General features: G+C 57.7%; 1 protein-coding gene across 6 annotated transcripts in view; it reads left to right on the forward strand.

Moving 5' to 3' along the window:
- Positions 1-22,875, forward strand: part of NFATC1 (nuclear factor of activated T cells 1) — a 96,939-nt gene that overhangs the window by 24,661 nt on the left and 49,403 nt on the right. For all 6 annotated transcript variants that reach the window (XM_041739644.1, XM_041739649.1, XM_041739647.1 and 3 more), the window contains exons 3-6: positions 187-346; positions 15,175-15,377; positions 15,923-16,095; positions 18,074-18,214. In XM_041739644.1, the coding sequence (XP_041595578.1) occupies positions 187-346; positions 15,175-15,377; positions 15,923-16,095; positions 18,074-18,214 (677 nt within the window). The remainder of the gene's footprint in view (positions 1-186; positions 347-15,174; positions 15,378-15,922; positions 16,096-18,073; positions 18,215-22,875) is intronic.

Raw genomic sequence — 22,875 nt, forward strand, 5'->3', positions numbered from 1 at the left:
CGAAGGCCCCAGGCAGGGGCGGTCGGCCAGTCCTGGGGCCACTGCATGGCCTACTCACCAGCGGGAGCCGTCAGACGTCAGATGCTGAGGGAGGCGGTGCTCAGGACGCGCCAGCCTGGCCCGCGGTGCCGCGGTGATGAGGAGGCACTTGGCATCCGCGTGTAACCACTGTGTGTTCCCTTTCAGCCCGTCTCTCCCTGCCCTGGACTGGCAGCTGCCATCGCGCTCAGGACCCTACGAGCTGAGGATTGAAGTGCAGCCCAAGCCCCACCACAGAGCGCACTATGAGACGGAGGGCAGCCGGGGGGCCGTGAAGGCATCGGCTGGAGGACACCCCAGCGTGCAGGTACTGGGGTCCCCGGGGTCCATCCCGATCGTGGGCGCACGCGTTTTCAGCTGCTCGTGCCAACAGCTGGCTCGGTGTCTCTGTCTCTTAAAAAAGTTTGTTATCTCCCAGGTTCTCTGATCAGCCAGGGATGCACAGATAGTCCAGATTTTCTCCCTAATGTGTGGAGTGGCAACAGTGAGGGGCCCTGTAGCTCCTCCTCCTGCCACCTGAGGTCAGCTGCAGTCAGTAACCCAAGGCTTTGTATGACTGTGAGAATCCCACTCAGGGGTCCCGAAGCTGTGAGGGGGAGGCCTGTCCCCTTGGGGGGGTGTCCTGGAACTGCAGGGGGAGACTTGTCCCCTGGGGGGGTCCCAGAGCCACGGGGCCATCCGTGAGTCATCCCCCTGGTGGTGTCAAACCCTGGGACCCGTGTGGCAAGCTGAGACCTTGTCGTTGCCTCGTCCAGACAGATGCTCCTCTGTCCCCTTGTCCTCCTGGGCACACATTTGATTCAGACTTGATGGGGAAGTGGAAAAGGACCCTGAGGGTCTGCACCATGTTCCTGGTGGCATCAGCAGCAGTGTAGACAGGGCGTCCTGTGAGCCCCTTAGGAGACATGACCCCTGGAGTTATTCCTTAAGGTGTCCTGGGTTAGCACATTTAAAAGAAAATAAATAGAACCTTGAAATGAGAATGTTTATATTTGATGACCTTTTCTGTAAGAGCCTGCGGAGATAAGTGTGGTCACAAGGCTGCAAGGTGTCCCTGTCCCCCCACCCCCCATGCCCATGGTTGCTGCCCGTCCTGTGAGCTCAGAGCTGGGGTCGAAGGGACTGAGAGCTGCCACCAGCCCCCACCCCGCTTCTCACCCAGACCTTGTGCCCCAGACCAGCGGCACCCAGGTATGGCGGTCCACCCCCCCACGTCCCAGCGACTCCCACAGCAGATCGGCAGGAGCCAGCGCAAGGTCCCAGGGCCAACACTTAGTGAACTCTGCTACTGTGAGGCGCCATGGAGTACGGTGCTTCCAGGGGCCGATCTGTAAGCTTCCTTCCTTCTGAAAGTCCAAGGTTCTCGGGGTGTGCTCTTGGCCAGGGGCCTTGGGAATGTAGGTTCTCTGCGGAGCCTGGAGCGTCCCAGCTGGGCCCACAATCTGGTCCCCTCTGCTCCCCACCTTGGGGCTCGCCGCATGGCGTCTGTCCCCGTCTGTGCTTCTCGGTTCCTTGAGCAGGACCTGCTGTGAGGGCCAGGGCGTCCAGGAGCTCAGTGCTCCCAGGGAAGAGGCACCACAGGCAGTCAGGGCCAGGCTGGGGTCTCCTGCCCATGGGTCAGGGTGGTTCTGGGTGCTGGTCTCACACCCCAACACTGGGGGGCACGAGCTTCACTCGGCTTTAGGGCTGGAACATATGTCACGGGGGCCCTGGGGGCACCTTGGTGTGGTGATGGGGAGGGCATATGGGCACAGAGGCTGCCACCGCGTGGACAGTGGATCATAGTCACACGTAACCAACAAGCTGTGATCCTCCTGCCCAGCCCACTGGGGGGCCCTGCAGTGGCTGCGTGTGGATGGTTTGCTCTCTTGCCCAGGTATAGGCGGCAGTGGGCCGGGCTCTCCTGTGTGGGCCCTGGTGCATCAGAAGGGTGCTCTGCAGGGCGCTTAGCATTTTTACTTTATGCTGTTTAGATAAGTGGAAATCCTGCCAGGGAACAAGCTCTGGAGGGAAAGGCTGTCTGTCCTGCAATGGTCAGCAGCCCAGAGCTTGTGGGAAGTCAGGGCGGCCAGGGCCTATGGCCGTGTGCGTGATGCCAACTAGTGCCCACTTGCCTGGTGCCAGCTGGACAGTGTGGGCTCCTGCCTTCGTGGCAGGTGAAGGTGAAGGTGCTGGTGTCAGTGGGGCCCCAGGACAATGGACGCGTAACTCTTGCTCCTGCTGCCACTCGCGCCCAACACAGGTGGCTGCTGCGGCGAGGAACCAACAGCCCCAGGAGGAGAGACTCGGGTAGCAGACCAATGACAGCCAATGGCCCCGCTTCTTGAAATCACAGCAGCAACAGCGCCGGGCCTGTGGGGGAGCCTCCTGCGGGTACTCGCACCCAGTGCGTCGCAATGCAGACTCTAGGGGCTCTGCTACCACCACTGAGGATGGCCCTGCGCTCCTGTAGGATGGGGGCGCTGCGCCCTTAGCATGTGGGCACTGCCTCTGCCACTCACCCCTCCCGGAAACCCTGCCCCCAGGGCCTCACTGTGGTATTTGTCAAATGTGTAGACATTACACACAGAAGGAGGCATTTTGGAGGAATTAACAAAACTTGAAATCCTATTTAAAATTTCCTACAAATCATGTCAGTTGAAGCGAAGGCCAGTGGAAGAGGCTGGTTGTGGGTTTAAATAGGAGGAACTCTTGCCCCCCCCCCCCAACAAGTAAGATGCAGAAAGTAAATGGTACTCAACAGAAAACGTCAGGTGCTGCTCAGGGTGAGAAGTTAGTAATTTAGTGTTTTCTGATGGATCTGCAGCAGAGTGCATGTCTGTCTATGCAAGTGCGAGGGGAGCAGTTACAAGGGGTTTTGGGGGTTTGTTTTCTTCTTCAGTGGGTGGACCACAAATTGGATAAAAATAGAATTTGTGGACAATTATAAAACATGAAAATAGAAAAGTCTCTTAGTTGCTGCGAAAGCTTGCTAACCACAAGGTTTTATTCTGTGCTGAGCTATTTTAGCATCTGCCTGATGAGGGGCTACAGCACCACACCCACTCCTCCCTCTGCTGGGGCTGGGCCACCCATGGGCTGTTCCCAGGAAAGCTACGCACCCATGGGCTGGGCTGTGGCCACTGGGTCCTCGGGCTGTGGGCTCTGGTCCGGGGAGACCATTACTGGCAGACAAGAACCGTTACATGCACTCAGGAGCCCGATAGAAACCTGCCGTCCTGCGCCTGCTGCTCATCAGACTTTCAATCCTAAGTGTCTCCATCAAATCAAAGTTGTCTGCAGAGTGGAAACGCCCCAGCCGGGCCCCAGAAGGAGGACCTGCTCTTCTGGAGCGTCTGTGACCGCAGGAAGGAGCACACCAGCCGCCACCCACCCCACATCCAGGACACATAGCACCATCTGAGGCGTCCTCCCAGGCACAGTCAGACCATGGCTGAGGGGCAGGAGGAGCCTTCAGCATTCTTGGAGTCTTGCTCTGTTTCTGCGTGTGCCTGTGGTGTCGCTCAGGGCTTGGGCATGCTGCGAGCCCGTGGGACCCCAGCCCGTGTTCCGTTTCTCCTGAGCACCTGTGTTCATGCCCTTGGATTGGAAGGATGTCAGCAGCCAGCACTTGGGGCTGCTGTGCTCTGCCCGGGTGTAGTCCAGCTTGGGTCAGTCAGCAGCCGTCAGAGAGAATAGCCCCTTGGGGAGCATGGGCATGAGGTCCCCCAGGTTCTCAGAGGCCTTGGTCTGGGGAGGGCCTGCCATGAGATCCACCTTCCCAGGGGTGGCCCTCCTCCGGGCTGCTGCTTGCTAACCAGAGACTCAGGCCTGAGAGGCAGGGGGTTCCTGCTTTGTTTCTGCGCCCTGAGCCCACCCTCCCCGCCCTCTGTGCAGTACCCAGCGCCTCGTACACAGAGCAGGGCTCAGGTGAGGGTGTGGTGGGTGGACTCCAGAGACCTAATCTGGGGAGGGTCTCTTGTCCCCCCCTTACTCCCGCCCCTCAGGGCTCCAAGCAGCGACCTGGCAGATGTCGCTGACCTCTGACCCAGGGTCAAAGACTTAAGCTCTGTTTACCAAGTTACCAAAATAACTGCTCGATAGCATCTAGCCCACCACACAGAGGCCGGGCTTGTGTGAATAATTAATAGGTCCCTGAAACAGGAAACCTAGGGAAAGTCTTATTGGGCTGTAAACAGTGTTTGAGGGCTGTACCTTGTGCCGTTAGTTAGGCTGTCCAGTCAGGGACCAGTGGCCAGTGTGACCCCCCCACCCCAGCAATAAAGGAATTGGCTCTGGAGCCTCTGCAGGATGTGGGGACACCCAGGCCCAGGCAGTAGGGTTTGCCCCCCCCCCCACCGTGGAGCAGCTGTGCCCTGGGGTGCAGGTGTCTCCTGGAGCCTCTAGGCCTCCCTGGGCCCCCACAGAGCAGGCCCAGTTTTCGCTGCCTGTAGGGCTCTGAGGGCAGAAGCCCAGGACAGATACACCAGGGAGGACACCCTGCTCCCAGGTCTTGGAAACAGGCAGAGACTCCCTGCTACTGTGATGACTCATCATGTTATGCACCCCACTGCTGCCCCATACGGACGGGGCTGCAGAGCAGTCTGGGTGCTCCCAATGCCCACAGCACCTTTCTTCTCACCCAGAGGTCTGTCCCGTTGTTTCTCTTGAGTGGTCACAGTGTGTGCTGCCTCCTATGCTCAAGGCAGGGCTGTTAACCAGAACGCCAGTATTTTCACAAAAGGCAGATGGATGGATGTTCCCAAAGTCATTGCTTGATGGCAAACCCATGTGGGCCCAGCAGGGTGCAAGCACTGGCATGATCCACAGAACAGGACACCCTGCATGTGGAGCCGAGATGCCACATTGTCAGAGGTTAGAAGCAGATCTAACCCCAACCCAACCCCGATCAGCCCCGTGGCCCAGTGTGGCAGACCTGCTGAGGGCGCAGATTCGTGCTCCACAGGGCTGCCTCTACCCCTGCAGCCGTGTCTGGGCAGGTGGTCCACCGAGCACACATTCTTCTATCGGCACCACCTTGTCCTGCACCCCTGCTGCCTGGTGGGGTGCATGGGGGCCGTCTGGTCAACTGTCTGGCTCACTGCACCCCCAACACTGGCAGGCACACCTGGAGCACATGCCTGGCACCACTGACATATGTCATCAGCTCTATGTCAACAGCCAAGAGCATGTCCCCCTGAAGCAAAACCAGAGAGACGCCCCGGAGCCAGAGCCGGAGCCACTCCACTGCACGTGTCACTGCAACCAAGATGTCGTCACGAGGGAATCCTCGCAGGTGTGTTGCCATCTCCGGACATGTGGCAAAGGCTCGTGAGCTCAGGCAGGTCCTGGATGTGGACGTTTGGACACCGGTGTGAGCTTTGTGGGTCAGCTGAGCTGGCAGAGGTGTGGTCTGGTTTTCCTTACAACCCAAATGCTCACTTGGATGTAAAGGCCGTGTCTTATGTAGCCATGGAAGCTGCCAGAAATCTTCTGATTCAAAACTTTGGCTTCCTTTTCCTTGCTGCAGAGATTTTAGGATAAAGTCGCCGCAGGCTCAGAGCCTCTGCCCATCGCCCTTAATGACGCCAACCTTCTAGTAACCGCATGTGGTTTCCTGAAACGTCCTTTGAGGGGCTTTCCCACGTAGACACAAGTGCCATGTGCTCACTGCGGCTGAGCCCCTGAACCTGTCAGATGCAGGTGAGATGGGGTAACGTGTTAGGCAGTTTAACTGGAGTCAAGGGTGAGACATCCATTTTTAATAAGAATGTCGAAGTATGGGATCCCTGGGTGGCTCAGCAGTTGGGCGTCTGCTTTTGGCTTAGGTCGTGATCCTGGGGTCCCGGAATCCAGGCCCACATCAGGCTCCCTGCATGGAACCTGCTTCTCCCTCTGCCGGTGTCTCTGCCTCTCTCTCTCTCTCTGTCTCTGTGTGTGTGTGTGTGTGTGTGTGTGTCTCATGAATAAATAAATAAAATCTTTTTTTTTTTTAAAGAAGAATGTAGAAGTAGAGAACCCCACACCCCTGCTGTCCCTCCCGACAGAGGCCGAGCCACAGATGCTGGGTGCCCTCAGGGCTGGACCTGGTGGGAAATCCCTGCTCTGGGTGCTCTGAGGTTGCCCCTCAGCCTGGGGTACCAGAAAGCCTGGTCTTCAGACTGGGAGCCAGGCTGTCTGCAGGGGGACAGGATGCTGGGTGTCACCCCCCTGGGGCCCCAGGAAGCACAGGCCGGCAGAGGAGAGGTGCGTCCCCTAAACAGCCTTGCTCCTCCACGTGGGTCCCAAGGGTTGGGCCAGTCAGAGGGGCAGCAACCTGTTCAGATACCCCGGTTTTCACCCTTTGTCCTGCTGCATGTCCTAAAGGCTATCCTATCTCGAGGGAGAGGTCTCTGGACTGGACAGTTCCATAACTGTCCCTGCTCAGGGCCGGTGGGCGCAGTCCCCGCCAGCTGGGTTGCCCTCAGGCCCCTGCTCTCCTGCCGGAGAACAGTGGGCTCTTGTCTGTGACTGAGCGCCCTGCTCTGTGTCAGCACGGACGCCCCTCGGCCTGGCTGTGGGCCTGAGTGCGCCAAGGTGGGACGCACAATCACGCCTTGTCTGGCCTTACGGGTGGCCGTCCCTCCTGTAGCACTGGCTGCTGGGAGGAGGTGCCTGCCTGCCTCCTGCACCAGCCTTTGTGCTGGAGCCCTGCCCCCGCTGCTTTGGGGTCACTGACAGCAAACACCAGGGGCCAGGCATGGCTTCGGGAAGGTCACCGCACCTCCAGCCACCTCTGTGCTCGGACAGTGGCCCATGACCACCACCTCCTCATGTGTTTATGGTCACACTGACCAGGTGTTGCCCTGCTAGGACTCATGGCCTGCCCTGAGGAGGAGGGAGGTCAGGGAGCATGACCTCAGTGGCTTCTAAGCATGTGAGGGTCCCTGGGTGCAGGGAGGTCAGTGCAGGTGATGGACACGAGTTTTGTCAGCCCAGGGCTGCGTGGTGGGTGCAGTGGCCTCTAAGGGAGCACCACCCCATGTGCCCGGGGGGGGTGGGTCCTGCAAGCTCCTGGGAGCCCCTGGATGTGCCCCTGCAGGTGTCCTGCACCTATGCAGATGCCAGCCTGCCACGTGATTGGACATGGCTTTCTTAGAAGACGGATGTTTCTAGAACTTTGTTGTTGCCTCCCCGTGGCCAGGTCTTGGGGTTGCTCTGGGTTCTAGAATCACCAAAGATGTGTTTGCTGCTGTCTTTTAGTTTAACGTTTCCTAATGGTTTTTGGGACTCATAGGCACTCTGTTTCTAGATCATTTCTTTCCCTCAGCAGAAAGTCAAGGCTTCTCAGCATGTTTTTAATTAGAAATGCTAAATGTAGTGTTTCCATGCAAAACATTTTTTGATTCAAAGATAATGTAATTTGTTTTCTCTGGATGCATCCACGCACGTCTGTGGGAATCCCATCACGTCCCCCGCAGCGCCCCACCAGCCAGCTCCGTGTGTGACCTCTTGGGGTCTCCTGCATTTGGTCACCTCCAGCTGCAAAATGGGCACACTGAGGCGTGAACTGTACCGTCTACAGGGTCAGCCCACAGGGGTCAGGGCTGGGCAGCCGATGAGGGTGCCCTCCCTCAGACATGGCCCCTGGTGCCTTGCTCCCATGGCGGGATGACACACCATTTGCCACGAGCTGGTGGGCCAAGGTCCTGCCATGGCTGTGATGGCGCCCCCAGCCTCCCCTCTCTTCCCTTGCCTCCACCTGTGTGCCCTCAGTCTCAGTGGGAGCCGGCCTGTGACCGTCTCCGCTCTGCTCGGTGTCCACACAACCACTGTGCCCTGCGGCTGGAATGCCCTGCATGAAGATCCCTGCAGCGCTCCTGTGGTGCGGTTGCTCCAGTGTTGGGGGAATCCTGCCCCTTTCCCTGCGCTCAGGGGAGGGCTCCTTCTCTGGGTCACTCACTGGGCAGGAACCGCATGGCAGGAAAGCTCGAGGTGACACACTGGGAAGTGGAATCAGGGAAACAGGCCTTGGACCAGAACCTTCTGTCTCTCAGCGTCCCGATGGGTTGCTGATTCACAGACGTGCGCCAGTTGACTGGTGGGGGTTGCAGAGCGAGGAGAGCTGGTTCTCTACCTTTGTCTGATCCGTGTGTGGGCCTTGCCCACCTGTCCTCACCTGGTCAGTGGGGGCAGGTCTAAGGTCTTTTTTTTCCCCTTTTAAAGATTTTATTTACTTATTCATAGAGACGCACACAGAGAGAGGCAGAGACACAGGCAGGGGGAGAAGCAGGTTCCACACAGGGAGCCCGACATGGGACTCGATCCCGGGTCTCCAGGATCACACCCCGGGCTGCAGGCGGCACTAAACCGCTGCGCCACCCGGGCTGCCCAGGTCTAAGGTCTTGACAGTGAAGGGAACGAGCCAGGCAGTGAGGAGCGTGCTCCTGGCCCCCCGCCCCCTGGGAACATGAAATTCCGTGCCGCCAGTGGCAGCAAGTTCACTTTGCCAGAGCCGGAGAAGAGGCTGACCTGGCTCGTAGAGCCCCGGGGGTCGTGTGTTTAGGTAACTTGGCAGGCAGGCATCCTGGGACGCAGGGGGCAGCCAGGAGACATGGGACTCCAGCTCCACCCGGCAGCTCCCCGACACGGCACATCCGCCCATGAGAGCAGAAATGCCAACAGGTGCTTCAGAAGCCACCTTTGCTGTGTCTGGTTCTGATGAGTGCCCCTGAGCCCCAGACACTTCTGTGCAGTTGTCCCCAAGGGACGCCGAAGCTCTGAGCCTCTTGGTCACCTCCATTTCATCCGTGTTTTGTTGAAGATGTGCACCCACCCTCCAGCAAAATCAAATACTGGGACTTTTTGAGTGAACAGTTGATTGTTAGAGTCCTTGGAAAGTTTCAAATCTATTGTGAACTGTAGCCATCCCATTAGCAGATGTGAGTCTGTTCCCAGAGGCAGGGCACTGTCCCTGTCTGGTCGAGGGTGGTGGCCAGTGGTCCTGGGGGCATGGTCTCGGGGAGTCTGTGCTTCCCAAATACTTACACAACAGACTCATTAGCCACAGCTCTCGCTACTTTTTATTCTTTACTGTTTCAGAAAGATAGAAACATTCTCTGTGTCAAAACGCAGGGAACTCTAGAGTGAGCTTGTTGTCCTGAAAGGAACAGTGCACAGCCCCTAGAGTCCTCCTGTTGTCAGGACTGTGACCAAGTGCAGCTTAAGTGCTGGGTAACTCTGCTATTAGATGAGGAGGAATCCGGTCTAGGACCTTTGTCAGGTCGTTCACAGGAGGAATTTGCAGAATTTAAATGACATCATATAAACTTAGCGTTGCTGTCGGATGTAGTGCACACACCACATGCACACACATGCACCTACAGGCATGCATGCACACATGTACACCTGCAGGCATGCACACACATGCACATACCTACACCTACAGGCATACACACACATACACCTACAGGCAGGCACACACTCATGCACACACACATACACATATACACCTATGTATACACATATACACCTGCATGCATGCACACATGTACACATACATGCATGTGCACCCTTGCACACACATGCACATCTACAGTCATGTACAAGCCACATACACGTGTGCACACATACATACACAAGTGCGTACACATATATGATCCTCTGTGTACTGTGTGTGTGTGTGTGTGTGGATATACACGTATGTGTGGAGGGAGTGACTTCAGCCTCCTGGCTCTCTCTCTTTTTTTTTTTTCTCTCTCTCTTTTTTTTTAAGGTGTTATTTATTTATTCATGAGACACAGAGAGAGAGGCAGCGACACAGGCAGAGGGAGAAGCAGGCTCCCTGCGGGGAACCCGATGTTGGACTCGATTCTAGGACCCCAGGATCACACCCTGAGCCAAAGGCTAGAGCTCAACCGCTGAGCCACCCAAGCACCCCCTCCCAGCTCTCCTACTGTGGCAGAGGGTATGGGGCATCCATCACCAGGTCCTTTATCTTTAGGTTAGAATCCATGCAGCCTGAGATCATGCACGGACCCCTTCTGAAGGGTAACCTGGGCCCCCAGAGATCTTAGAGTCCAGAGCCGTCAGGGGCTTTGTTGGTGGGCCTGCAAGCTGCTCTCCTGCTGCGGAGACAGCCTTTGCTCTGTGTGTCCAGTCTTCACAGGTGCACCTGTGTGGATGGTGTGCATAGCCCTACCATGACGCTGTTGGTCTTCCATCCATACTCTCCCACATAGGGTCTGCTGACCACACCCCCTACCAAACCAGATCTCACAGCCCAGGCAGCTCTGGGTGCAATCTGGTCCTCACTTCGACTGAATCTCCCTTCCCTTTTCCTGAGAAGACAGCACAATACCAACATTAACATCAGAAAACAAGCCCATTTTCCCCACCCTCCTTATGTCCCTGAGTGTTTTTTTTTTTTTTTTTTTTTTTTTTTTTTTTTTTTTGAGTGTTTTTTTTTTTACAGGAAGGACTTCAAATCTTAAGTTACATGGTTAAAAGTGTATGGACTTTTGCCACAGAAACTGTTGCCTGAGTAAAGCTGTTAAAAATGACTTGGCGTTGCCTGCGCAGGACCATCGCCTTGGCCTGCCTAGTCATCCTGTTAGCAGCCTGGCCAGGAGACCCTTCCCGACTGCATGCCAGCGGTTCTACCTGCGTCCAGTGAGACACACACCTGCTATGTGCAGACACAGACTTCTGTAAACATCTGCACACATGTGCACATGCACGCTCACATGCTTGCGTACACGGCCAGGCTCTTGAGGTGGATCCTGAGTGTTTCATGCAGCGGGGAGGCTCTGTTCTGCAGAGATTGAGCTCAGACCGCCGTGAAGGCTCTGCTCACACTGTTTTTAGCAGGTGCCTAGGGGCATGGCTGAAAAGAGCAGGGGCAGCGCCTGGTGAAGGCCTGTGTGGATCCATCCATGTGTGTTCTCAGGCAGATCAGTTCTCCGATGGCAGGCTCCACATGTCAGGCCTGGTTCTGCTCTTGTCCGGCTTTCTTGTGTTCTGCTCCCTTAACAAGGTCTCCATGGGCAGCAGGTTGCTGTTCGTCTGTGTGCCATGGTCATCTTAGGCATGAGGTGGTGTGACAGCTAGGCTCTGCCCCCTGATGCAGTCACTGTCACGCCATCACCTCCTGCATCAGGTAGCAGTGCTGTCAGGTAGAGACCGTGCAGCTTTCCTTCTGTCATTTGGGAGGGAATGTGCGTGGATGTAGGAAACCCCGTGTGGGTGCGGGCACAGCCTCCCTGTCGGGCGGTGAGGACTCAGGACCTACCCTAACATGAGGGTTCACACTGTGCAGGGCCACAAGTTACTGTGGTCACTGCAAGTTCAGGTTAAAGCGTGAATCCTGATTGCAAGCTGGGCTTCCCTCCCTGTGGTTCCTTTGGGCCTCATGTAAAGAGGTGAATTTTACACTGGCTGAACAGCAAGCCGTGCCACCGCGACCCTGCCTGCACGTGTCCAGCGGCGCTCTCAAAGGGTTTTGCCCCACTTGTCACTTATCACCCACCCCTGAGTGCTGAGGTAAGCACAGGAGCTAAAAACAAACATTCTTACGTGTAGAAAACTTAGCAGCTCTTACACCTTGAAAATGGAATAATATATTTTGTTTAGTTGAAGCAAAGAGAGGTCATTGTTATGACAGGTAACTTTATAAATACCGTCTTGACAGATGGTGAACCATGCCGGAGGCAGAGCGCCCATGTAGGGCAGCGTGTGGACTGTTCAAACTGCTTTCCTGAAAATGAACTTCATGTTTTGAATAATAGATGTTTATCTCCCAGGTTAAACCTTAAATATTCCCATTTTCACTGAAATGACATGTTTTTAAAAGGGTGAAGTTGTACCCAGAATCCACTGTGCTCTGCATGCATTCAGAGAGGCGGCCCAGGGAGGCCCTGGGGGACGTGGAAACTGTCATTTCCCAGTGGTGTGAGCGAGTGGGGCTGCCTCCTCTGCCATGGACACGCCTTGGCCACATGAGAGGCTATTCTGGCCAAAGACTCATTTACGCCTTATTGTGTTAAATGTCACAGAAAGAAACCGCAAGTGGCAAAACAGGGCAAATCAGCCCTTAATCAGGCTCTGATTTTACTTGCACGTCGCCTGTTATGAAAATGTAGATTTGAGTCCAGGACAACACAAAGGCTCCTTAGCTCATTAAATCTGCAAAGGATTGAAGTGACCCTCCCCCACAGTGAGGACACGGGATTGAGTGGGCCACACAAGCCAGTCCTGGCCTTGACCCTGACCCAGGCGTGCGGGTGGGGATGCTCGTGTGTTCACGAGGAGAGTACTTTGTCAGTGAGAACTGCCTGGGAATGGGCATTGTGGACAGGTTCTCCACATGTGGTCTCAGTGAGGTGCTTGTGTGCACAGGGCCGCAAGACCGTGTGTGGACATGCAGGGCTGAGAGGAGCAGCCCTTCCACACATGCTGACCACACGGGCACAGCATCCCCGGTCCCTCTGCAGGCATCCCCCCAGTGGTGCTCCCTGCCTGTGTGCACACGCCTGTCAGACACGTGTTTGGTCCATGTGTGTCAGGAACCTGTAGATCTGGACCATATTATTTTAATATGAAGAAGCCACTTTGATGATGACCACGTCCGCAGATGCGTGGGACCCTGTTACAGGCACTAAAAGATGAAAATGGCGTGGCCAGTGCACAAGTTTCGGGCCACAAGCCTTAACCACACACAGCACCTCTGTGTCTGGGGAGCCCTCCTATGAGCGTATGCATGTGTGCATGTGGGCTCTGAGTGTGTGGGGTGTGAGTACACACATGCCTGCGGGCGTGCACGAGTGTGTGTGTTCTCCGTCCATGCACACCGTCTGCAGGAAGCACTGGGAGATCCCTGGGGTGATGGTCAGAGTCTCCCTACTGAACCGCCACATGGTGCACACGTGGTGCCTGGGCCTTGGCCCTGCCCTGTGGCCTCTCACGAGTGCCCGGTCCTCTTCTGCCCAGCGGGTGGCAGGTGGTGGGCTGGGCCCAGACATTCAGTTTGCTGACAGTGCATAGATCTGCCTCCTGAACAGTCGTCGTCGTGGGTTGTCCTCTGGGAACTCAGAACCTGTAAGGAACTTATCTTCTAATTAAGTTAAAACAGTAAGTACATGTGTCTTTCTGAGCCTGGTTTTGATTAACGGCTCACTGCTGCCCTGCACATGTGGAGAGGCAGGTGCTTGCTCCTCTGGGGTAATGGACTCCTAGGGTGGATCCCCATGACTCCTCTGTGGTGTGACTGCAGACGAATGTGTTTTTTATTCTAAGTTGGGTTGAGGGTGAAGACATTGTTGTACTTAGAACAAATGTTGTGAGGCCCTGGGTGCAGGTGGTGACAGGGAAATGAGTGCTTGTGGACAGACCTCCGGGCAGCGCGACCCGGGCACAGCTGGCCTCTTCAATCCGACCTGGGGCTCCCCTGGGGGCTTGGGCTCTCCCCCACATGGGAATGAGGTGCATGCACTTGGCATGTGGATACCTGCATTCTCCGGAGACAAAAGGTTTGCCACCCGAAGCTGGGCTGGCCTTACCTTCCTGCCTCCTCGTGGCAGCTGACGGGCATGCGCCACTCACATGCACCTCTGATTCCATAAAGAGCACCTTCCGCCTGAGGCCAGGGGAAACGTGGGGTGCAGACAGGAGTCTTCAGAAGCAAGCGCTCAGCCTGGGGCCTTTTGTGTTCCCATGGCGTCTCGCTGGCCAAGGAGGCAGGACAGTGATGGTGAGTGGCCGACCTGCATCCCATCTGAGGCCACGGCTGCACCTGGAGAGCCCCAGACCTGCCCGCTGTCCCGTCAGCCTCTGTCAGCCTCTGGGCTGCTGTTCCTGCTTCTCAAGTTTATTGTTTTCAAATTGGGATGTCAACACGAGTATAAAAGCTGCACCAGTTTAGGCGGGATATGCGTGAGGCCTGAGCCCTGTTGCCACGAGCCTGGCCACGGCCCTGCCGCCTGCACAGAAACCTCCCACTGGTTCACACGGGAGCCCCATCTGTCCCCCCCCGCCCCCCGCTGTTTGGGCCTGCACTGCAGGGCAGGTCCCTGTGACCCCATACCGGCCTCCTTGTGTGGGTGAAGTGACCTCAGGGTGCCCTCCCACCTCCCTGGCCCTGCCGCATGCCCCTCGGGTGCCCGCTCTGTAGCAGGTGCTCTGGGGTGTCACGCTCACAACTGTGCTCTGTGGGTGGGATGGCAAGGACGTGTGTCTGCTCCTCAGGGCCATTCTTCCATAGGTTCTCAGCACCCCCCCCATGCTTGCAGGTCAGGGTGCTGGCTGCTGGCCACACGACTGCAGGCAGGCAGCTGGCCTCCAGGCTCCTTTGAGGCACTGGTAGCCCCCAGCCCCGCGGGGTCATCTGGCAGCGGCGTTAGAGCAACTGTCTGTTGTCGAGGAAAGTGAGTGTGACTATGAAACGCAGAGCCAACAGCTTGGGATTGCCAGGCCCTTCCCAGGATCCAGGCCCTGCTATGGGGCTTCCTGCCATGGTTGGGGACATGAGCTGGGGGCACCAGGGCCGCAGGGAGCCCTCACCTGCCCCAGGGGCAGAGTGGCCCTGAGCAGGACAAAAAGGCGCCAACTTTGTGTCTATCTGGAGTGTCCTGTGTCATCAGGACATCAGGACAGGGTGCAAGGGAGAAAGTACCCTATCCTGGGGGTGCACATGTGAGTTTATTAGGGAGAAGTTTTCTGCAGACGGCTGAGTGCTGTTTCTGGGAGGCGCCAGCAGCATGTGGTCTTTATAGCGGACAGTGTCACAAGCTGCCAGGGAGACACACGAAGGGAGGAGGTGGGCTGCAGCGGGAGGCTTTGCGGGGACGCAGAGCCCCTCCTAGCTGCTGCTGGCATCTTGGGTGCTGCTCAGGGTGGTGCCGTGGCATGTGTGCAAGATGTGTGTGGGGGGGGGCACACGTGGATGTGTGTTTGAATGGAGGCAACAGGAATGCTCGCAGCTCACATGGGTCCAGGGCCATTAGGGCGCCCTTGGGGTGGTATTCCTGAGTCCTTCACTGAGGGGCCGAGCTGCAGGGGTACTTGGCACCAAGCACCTGCTGCATGATTCCCTAGCAAGTCAGCCTCTGCTTGTCAACGTTTCAGTGGTTCTGGGCCGTTTTGTGCGCAGGTGCTTACTGGGGACTCTTGTTCTCTACGCAGCTTCACGGCTACTTGGAGAATGAACCGCTCACACTACAGCTGTTCATCGGGACGGCCGACGACCGCCTGCTGAGACCCCACGCCTTCTACCAGGTGCACCGGATCACAGGCAAGACTGTCTCCACTACCAGTCATGAAGCCATCCTCTCCAACACCAAAGTCCTGGAAATCCCACTGCTGCCTGAGAACAACATGCGAGCCATGTAAGCCGTGCCTGCGTGGCTGGGGCACTCAGGGCACGCGGGACAGTGCCGGGCAGTGTGGCCAGCATGCCTGCTTCTCCCCTTTGCCCTGGCCCTGGGCTTGGCACCCCACAGATCCGTAGGGTGACAGGTCCGTAGCACCTCAATGGCCGGTCCCGGCTGCCTGTCCACCATCAGGTTGCCCTCACCCCCTGAACATGACACCTGTTCATTTTTGGGTTCTCTGGCGACCAGATGCAAATGCTGCCTGTGGAAGGAGTGCAGTGCGTCCAGGCAGGTGTCTCCTGGGAGGCTCTGTCACTGCTGCCGCGAGTGGCTCTGAGGCCCGGCAGGCCTGCCCTCTGTGAGCTGACAACTGACCCTCCTGTGGGTAGCAAGGCCCATCCTCATGGCTCTGCCCCTCCCACTGACACCTCTGGGTGCTAAATGCAGTGCCATCTCCCCGTGCCGGTGGGAGGCTCCGTGGGCCTGGCAGGGGGTGGAGTGGGGCACCCTGAGCTGCACATCAGGGACTGATGACCCGTGTGGACTCTTGTTCTGGGCAGCGTGGACTGTGCCGGGATTCTGAAGCTCCGAAACTCTGACATCGAGCTGCGGAAAGGGGAGACAGACATTGGGAGGAAGAACACCAGGGTGAGGCTGGTCTTCCGAGTCCACATCCCTCAGCCCAACGGCCGGACGCTGTCCCTGCAGGTGGCTTCCAACCCCATTGAGTGCTGTGAGTACCGGAGCCAGGCCTGTGTCATTCTCTCATTTCTGTGACACATTTCCTGTCCTTGTTCGTGTGGATGCATGGACTCTTCCCTCCTGCTTGTGCAGTTGCTTCTGTCTCCGGCCTGCCGCATCAACCCCGTGGGGCTGCTCTGCAGTCATTCAGGTTTACGGGTTCTTGTGTGCTGCTGACACCTGCTGCCGGCACCTGCAGGGAGGACAAGGAGGGGAGCTTGCTCAAACCTTGAGATGCATGCACGGGACCCCAAGATGCATGCATGGGACCCTGAGGTGTTTGCTCAGACCTCGAGGTGCTTGCTTGAACCCTGAGATGCATGCATCAGACCCTGAGATGCATGCATGGGACCCCGAGGTGTTTGCTCAGACCTCAAGGTGCTTACTCAGGACCCCAAGGTGCTTGCTTGAACCCCGAGATGCTTGCACAAAACACCAAGGTGCATGCTTGGAACTCTGAGGTGCTTGTTTGGGACCCCGAGGTGCATTCATGGACCCCAAGGTGCTTGCTGAGACCCAAGATGCGTGCATGGACCCCAAGGTGCTTGCTAAGACCCCGAGGTGCATGCATGGAACCTGAGTGGGACTCGGTCGTTGGTCTGGTTGTGGGGTGGAGCAAACTAAGTTTGCCGGCCCGCATAGGACTTGCTTGCCTTCCCTAGTAGCCCCTGGTTTTCCTTTCTTTCACCCTGTGTGTGATTCAGGAGCATCCAGCCTTGGACTTGACACCCTGCTCCTGCAGGGGCTCCATGACCCCTGTCAGTGACTTTGTTGACTTTTGTCGGCAAGTGAGGTGATTGACAGAAGCCCCACAAACCCGTGTGCAGTGGCTGCTCTGGGGGGCGGGACACGCAGGAGTCTTTGCAGGGTCTGGTGGGACATGCGGCCCACTGTCATGAACAGTGCGGTCACTGTCAGAACATCTGCCACGGGGTGTGGCTGTCACAGGACACTCACCTGCCCATCCTAGGGAGCGTCTGGGTTTGGTTCCCTCACCTCTGACCTGAGAGTCTGACCCAGTTCAGTCCCCGGGACTCCCCAGCCGTGGCTGTGCCTTGTCCCCCGACCCCACGAAGCCCCAGGGACTTCCACCCTCCAGCCCACTGGCTGCAGGAGAACTGCTGGTGTGGAGATGGTGGCAGAAACGCCCATGCTTGCCGCTGTTTCTGCCCAGAAAGCTTGGGTCGGTGGCCTCACTGTGCCCTGTTGTCCCCAGATGACCCAACTGCCCTGTGCTCTGGTCACTGCCTGTCTTGTCCCAGCCCCTCTGGTCCCGCGGCCCAGACAGGACCGAAGCCCAAGGCCCCTCCGTTGGTTCACACGGGGCCCGCACGCCCACAGTGCCTGGGGAGGGTCTCCCTGTGGCTCCCAGCTCTAGGAGCCCACGCTCTGCTCACTGTGACAGGAGGTGCAGTCGGCTGCTCCTCCCCCGGAGGCTGTGTCTGGGCTGCACACAGCCGAGGGGCCCCTGGAGTGGAAGGCTCACACAGGACATGCAGGCGCATGCACGCATTCCCCCACAGAGGCTCTCGCACAGATGCACACACGCACGCGCGCGCATTCACCCCAGGGAGGCTCATGCGCAGACTTCCATGCATGCGTGCACGTATTCCTCCCCACCCCACCCCCAGGCTCACACACAGACGTACACGCGTGCGAACATGCATTCCTGCCTCCTGATTTCCCCATGTGCGCAAATCGGATGTGTGATCGCCCTGTGTGCGTGGTCACACGAACCTGCGTGGGGCTGCTGCCTCTCATGCAGGAGGCTGTCCTTAGGGTGGCCAGGGTGCCGCATGCGGTTGCCCTAGTGCTCCGTGTACGCGCCGCGCCCCCTGCCCCAGACCCTGAGCAGCTGCCGGGAAATCCAAGTTCCTGACTGCCTGGCTGAGCCCGGGCACCCACTCAGGCTGCTTCGTGATGTGGGGCCGGGGGCACATGCTCATTCTCCCTGTTCTGACCCCATGCAGCCCAGCGGTCGGCCCAGGAGCTGCCCCTCGTGGAGAAGCAGAGCGCGGCCAGCTGCCCCGTCCTTGGCGGGAAGAAGATGGTCCTGTCTGGACACAACTTTCTGCAAGACTCCAAAGTCATTTTTGTGGAGAAAGCACCAGGTACTTCCTGTATGAACAGGCCGTGGGAGTGTTTCCCCGCTCTGGGCACAGGTGGAATTGGTTCCTGGTGGTGGAGCATGGCCACTCTGCGGGTGTCTGTGCTGGGAAGCAGGAGCAGATCTCCTAGCTCTGCCTGTGTCAGCGGGCTGCCTTCCGCACGCTGGCCATGGCCCCTGGCCCTTTGCCTGGACTGGATGGAGGGCGCCCTCCTGGCTGTGCACAGGCCCTGCCCTGGGCCACCATGCATGCCGTCTTGGGAAGCACTGTTCTGCTCTGTGGAGACAAGGGTTTCTCGTCTGGCTGAAGCCCAGCCGTCTTGGAGGCAAGCATCTGGATGCGGGGCAGCCATGGCAGGCGGTGGGCTGAAGCCTCCCTGGCATCCTTCAGGCTCACGTTCTTATTGGTGCCACAGATGCAGAGGCAGGTGCTGCTGCTGCGTGAGCCGTGGCACTTGGGTTCTCAGCCGTTCTGCATGTGTGTGTGTAGACCACTCCGAATGTGTAGACATCAAAGTGGGTGGGGGCAGACCTCGGTGTAGGGAGTGGTGGGGCATGGTTGCTGCATGTCTCTCTTGTCTGATGTTTGGGCAATAGGCCCCTGGGTGTGCTGCCAGGCAGATGTGTGTGTGTGCGCAGCTCCTGCCCCGAGAACCGTCTGACAAGAGGCCCCTGGGCACCCGTGCAAATCACAAACAAGAGCGGGTGAGAGGGTGTGCGGGGCTCGCCTCTCCCAGAAGTTCTCTGCAGCTGATTTTGGAACTGGTTCCCTGCCAAGCATGGCCAATGGGCATGAGGTCCTTCCCCTTTGATGGGGCTGCTGCCGCTAGGCTGTGTTTTCTCCTCCCTGTTTCCTGCAGAAACGGAGAGTTTTCCGGAGAGCACCAGTGCAGGACCCACACTGATCACTAGAAACCAGCCCAGTGATTAGCATCCACAATGAGGTCTTGATTTTGTGCAGGAAGCTTAAGTGCCTCCATCAAAACGGGCTTGAGAGTTCTGCGTGTTCAGCTCAGTCATCCTGTGTAATCATGCACATAATTGGAAAACACGTTGTGAATTATGGAGAAAAACGACAAGGCATAATGATCAGAATTTGTGTTACTGGAACACCTTTTTTTTGGAGGAGGGTAATTTTGAAATGGTTTAACCATTTGAGCTTTGTATGAACAAGCATCGGTGGGGGGCACGGCCATGGCGCTCTGCTTGCCGGGCTGCAAGGAGATGCACTGAGATGCAGCCCCAGGCGGCACTCTCCTGGCTACCACCCAAAGGAGAAGTCCATGCGGCTTCCTTCCCGGACTGGCCATCACCTTGGCGCCAGGATGGGATCATGGGGGTCTCCTGGAGGCTCCCCGCTTTGTGGGCACTGTGGGGCTCCTTCTCAGGGCAGGTCCCTCCGCCAGCCGGCCCACTCATTTCCAGGTCTCTGCTCCATGGCATCACAATGCCACGTGGAGGTTGGCCGCCAGCCCACAGTGTGGGGACCTTAGTCCCTAGGTGCGTAACCAGCGCCATCCTCACCCAGGGGCCCTCCAGCCACTCCCTGCAGCAGCCTGGCGTCAGGTGCACGGCCGGCAAGATGCGAGCATAGGTGGCAATGTGGTCAGAGGCCGCAACTGTTGTGAGTGGGTATGAACACTGTGGTTACACCTCTGGACGCTGTCACTGCTTGTGTTTATATTTAAATGAGGTGGTTTGCCTCTCATGCAAGTCACATTTCCAAGAGAAGGAAACCACTTTGACCTCTGACTCCTGGCGGAGGCGGCTCTCACTCCACCTCACATGTCCTGATGCGCTCCGTAACTGTAACTGGGCTTTTCCTAGTTGATGTTTTGGAGAAAACAGTAAAGTCAATTCAGGTTAAAAGCACAGCTGTCCTGCAGGGCTCTGATGCAGCCATTGGTCTCTTGGGAAGTTCAGTCTTCACGCTGCTGCTGGGCCGGTGCCAGGGTGGCGTGTGAGCCGGGAGGCCTGAGCCCAAGCCCCACCATGGAGGCCCACGGGCTCCCAGCTCTTCCCGCTGGGACGCTGCTCTGGGCATCTTGGGGCACCTACCGCCTGCATCTGGACCTCCCAGCAGCTGCTCTGGGCTTACTTAGGGCACCCGCAACCCAGGGCTTTGTGAGGGTCTCAAGGAGCAGTTCTTTCTGTTCGAGGGGTGCCCACAGCTGCTGTACCTCCTGGAGGGGTGCACTTCCCCACACCCGCGGCAGGAGCAGGTCAGAGATGGAGGGGCATGGGTGCCTGTGCTGAGGGCAGCATTGGCAGGTCCCTGGGGCCAGCCCAGATGGGAGGAGGGGCTGTGGAGTCCTTGTGAGACGTGTCACAAAGACTGTGGAGGGCAGCACGGCGCTCTGGCTGTGTAATTGATGGTGCTTTCCAGAAGACTATCAAGATTTGGGGGGGAGTCCTTCCCTGTGTCTCCCAAAAGGTCCAGGTATCAGGATACCTTTCCTCCGAGGATTCGGATCCGGTTTGTGGCTTCGGCGTCAGAGGGCACTGCTGAGGACAAGGCAGCGTGTGGCAGCCTGTGGCTGAGTGTCTGGTGCGGTTGGCCCGGCCTCAGGCCGCCAGCCCCACATGTCACAGACGTACCAGCGTGGGAGGTGACTTGCTGACCTTCCCCCATCTGTAGCCACGAAGATGACTGGTAGCACTTGTGTGTGTGGACTAAGTCATGTATTTGTACACGTGTGCGTTTGAGTCCACCCAAGGGACGCTGTCGCATTGAGTACACATGAGGACAGCATGAGCCACGTGGGCTCCCTGCCGCTGAGGCAGGCCGGAGGCAGAATAGGTGAGCGCAGCAGCAGCCTGGGTGCGTCAGACTGTCGTGCTCTTGACCCCAGGGCTGTAGGGGGGCGTTCCCTGGGGTTCCTGTCTGTCATCCTGCCATTACTGAAAACTATGAGTGAAGCCTGTTTTGGCTTCTCTGCTGCCCACAAACCTCACCCAAACTTGGGGGCCTCCAGCAGCAGCGCCTTCTTTAGCTGGACCACACCCAGGGTTGGTGCGGGGAGCTGCCGTGAGCTGGGGCCAGCTGCCATTCTGTGCATCTAAGGCCTGGGCTGCTGTGCCCAGATGTGGGCCCCCCAGGTATAAACGTGGAAGCCAGTTGGTCAGGCTGCAGTGTGGGTGCCATTCCGACCACAGATCGCTCTTCATTGGGTGCTCAGCGCTCCTCCCCAAGAAGCCCCAGGTGGCTCCGCTGAGGGTCGGCCTGGGTCCCTCCCCTTTGGTGGCTTCCCAGTGGCTTTCCTTTTTTTTTTTTTTTTTTTGAAAGTGTACAAACTTTACTGCAGCACATACACACATACACCTGTGGATAGGGAAGAGCACCTGGCCACAGGGTAGACGGAAACAGGGAGGGATGGCAGCTTGTAACATGGCTTTCGCCACAGCCTCCCTTGAGATAGGGAAGGCCTTAGGTTGAGGCCCCAGCAACCATGATGGGGGTGGGACTCAGGATGGGGGACTTGGGAGAATTTGGTGGGGGAGAGGTGCTGGGGGAGGCCTGAGCAGTGGGGACCCTCCGAGCAGAGTCCCAAGGGCTGCAGTCCCAAGGTGACTGGCTCCTCCTCAATTTGCTGGGCTGAGCCACCCACGGGTGGGCCCTCCTGGGAGGAGGCTCCCACCCCACACTTGGTCCCAGGTGGTGGGCGGGGTGGAGGGGCTAATGATCGGAGGAGGCAGTGTTGTCCCCCACACTCCCCCCACAGTGTGTGCCACAGGGAGTGGGGACGGCGCTCAGAGCGGGCCATGAGTCTGAGTTCCCGGGCCTGCACTAGCTCCACCTGCGCAACCCCCTTCCCCTCATCTCCCGGCTTCGTTCTGAATGCCCCACATGCAGGGCCATGGCTAAGAAAATCCTTTAGAGGTGACCAGATTCCAGACTCAAAGGCCGACATGGGCCTTCCCTGGTTGGTGAGCTTCAGGGTCCGCACACCTCCCTCCCTTGGGTTTGACATATGCCTGTTGCTCCCGAAGCAGGATAGTGGCTCCTGTGCTACCAGAAGCTTCTCTGATGTGGGGGAGAGTTGAAGGCTGCTGGAGGGGAAAGCGCGGACTCTGGCCCGTAGGATCCCTGAGCTGTGTGTCCAGGCCTCACGTGTGTGTGTGTGTGTGTGTGTGTGTGTGTGTGTGTGTGTGTGAGACGTGGTCGCTCCTCATCTCTGCCCCCCACCCAGTTCCAGCGACTCTCAGGACATCCGCTAGGGATGACTTCATGTTCAAGATTGGGTCTCAGGCCACAGTCCGGAGCAGAGCACACCTGGGAAAGCCCCTCCCCACAGAGTGGAGGCCGGGGGTCCTGTGCAGCTTTTCTTGTTGTCAGGTACGAACCGGCTCACACATAGGCCTGGACTCAGATGCCAGTTTAGGTGTGGTGTGTGTGGTGGGCATTGCTGGAGCATGTGTGAGCACGTATGTGTGTCAGAGAGCAAGCACATGTATGAGAACAAGTGTGTGTGTGAGCAGGTGTGTATGGTGGGGATTGTTGGACCATGTGTGAGCACATGAGTCAGGGAGTGTATGTGAGAGCAGGTGCATGTGTCAGAGTGTGAGAGCAGGTGTGTCAGGGTTGTGTGAGCAGATGTGTCAGGGTGTGTGAGAGCAGGTATGTGTGTGAGCCCACTGCCCCGCCCCCCCCTCCGTCCTGGCCAG

Source organism: Vulpes lagopus, chromosome 24, assembly GCF_018345385.1.
Source record: "Vulpes lagopus strain Blue_001 chromosome 24, ASM1834538v1, whole genome shotgun sequence".
Taxonomy (NCBI): Eukaryota; Metazoa; Chordata; class Mammalia; order Carnivora; family Canidae; genus Vulpes; species Vulpes lagopus.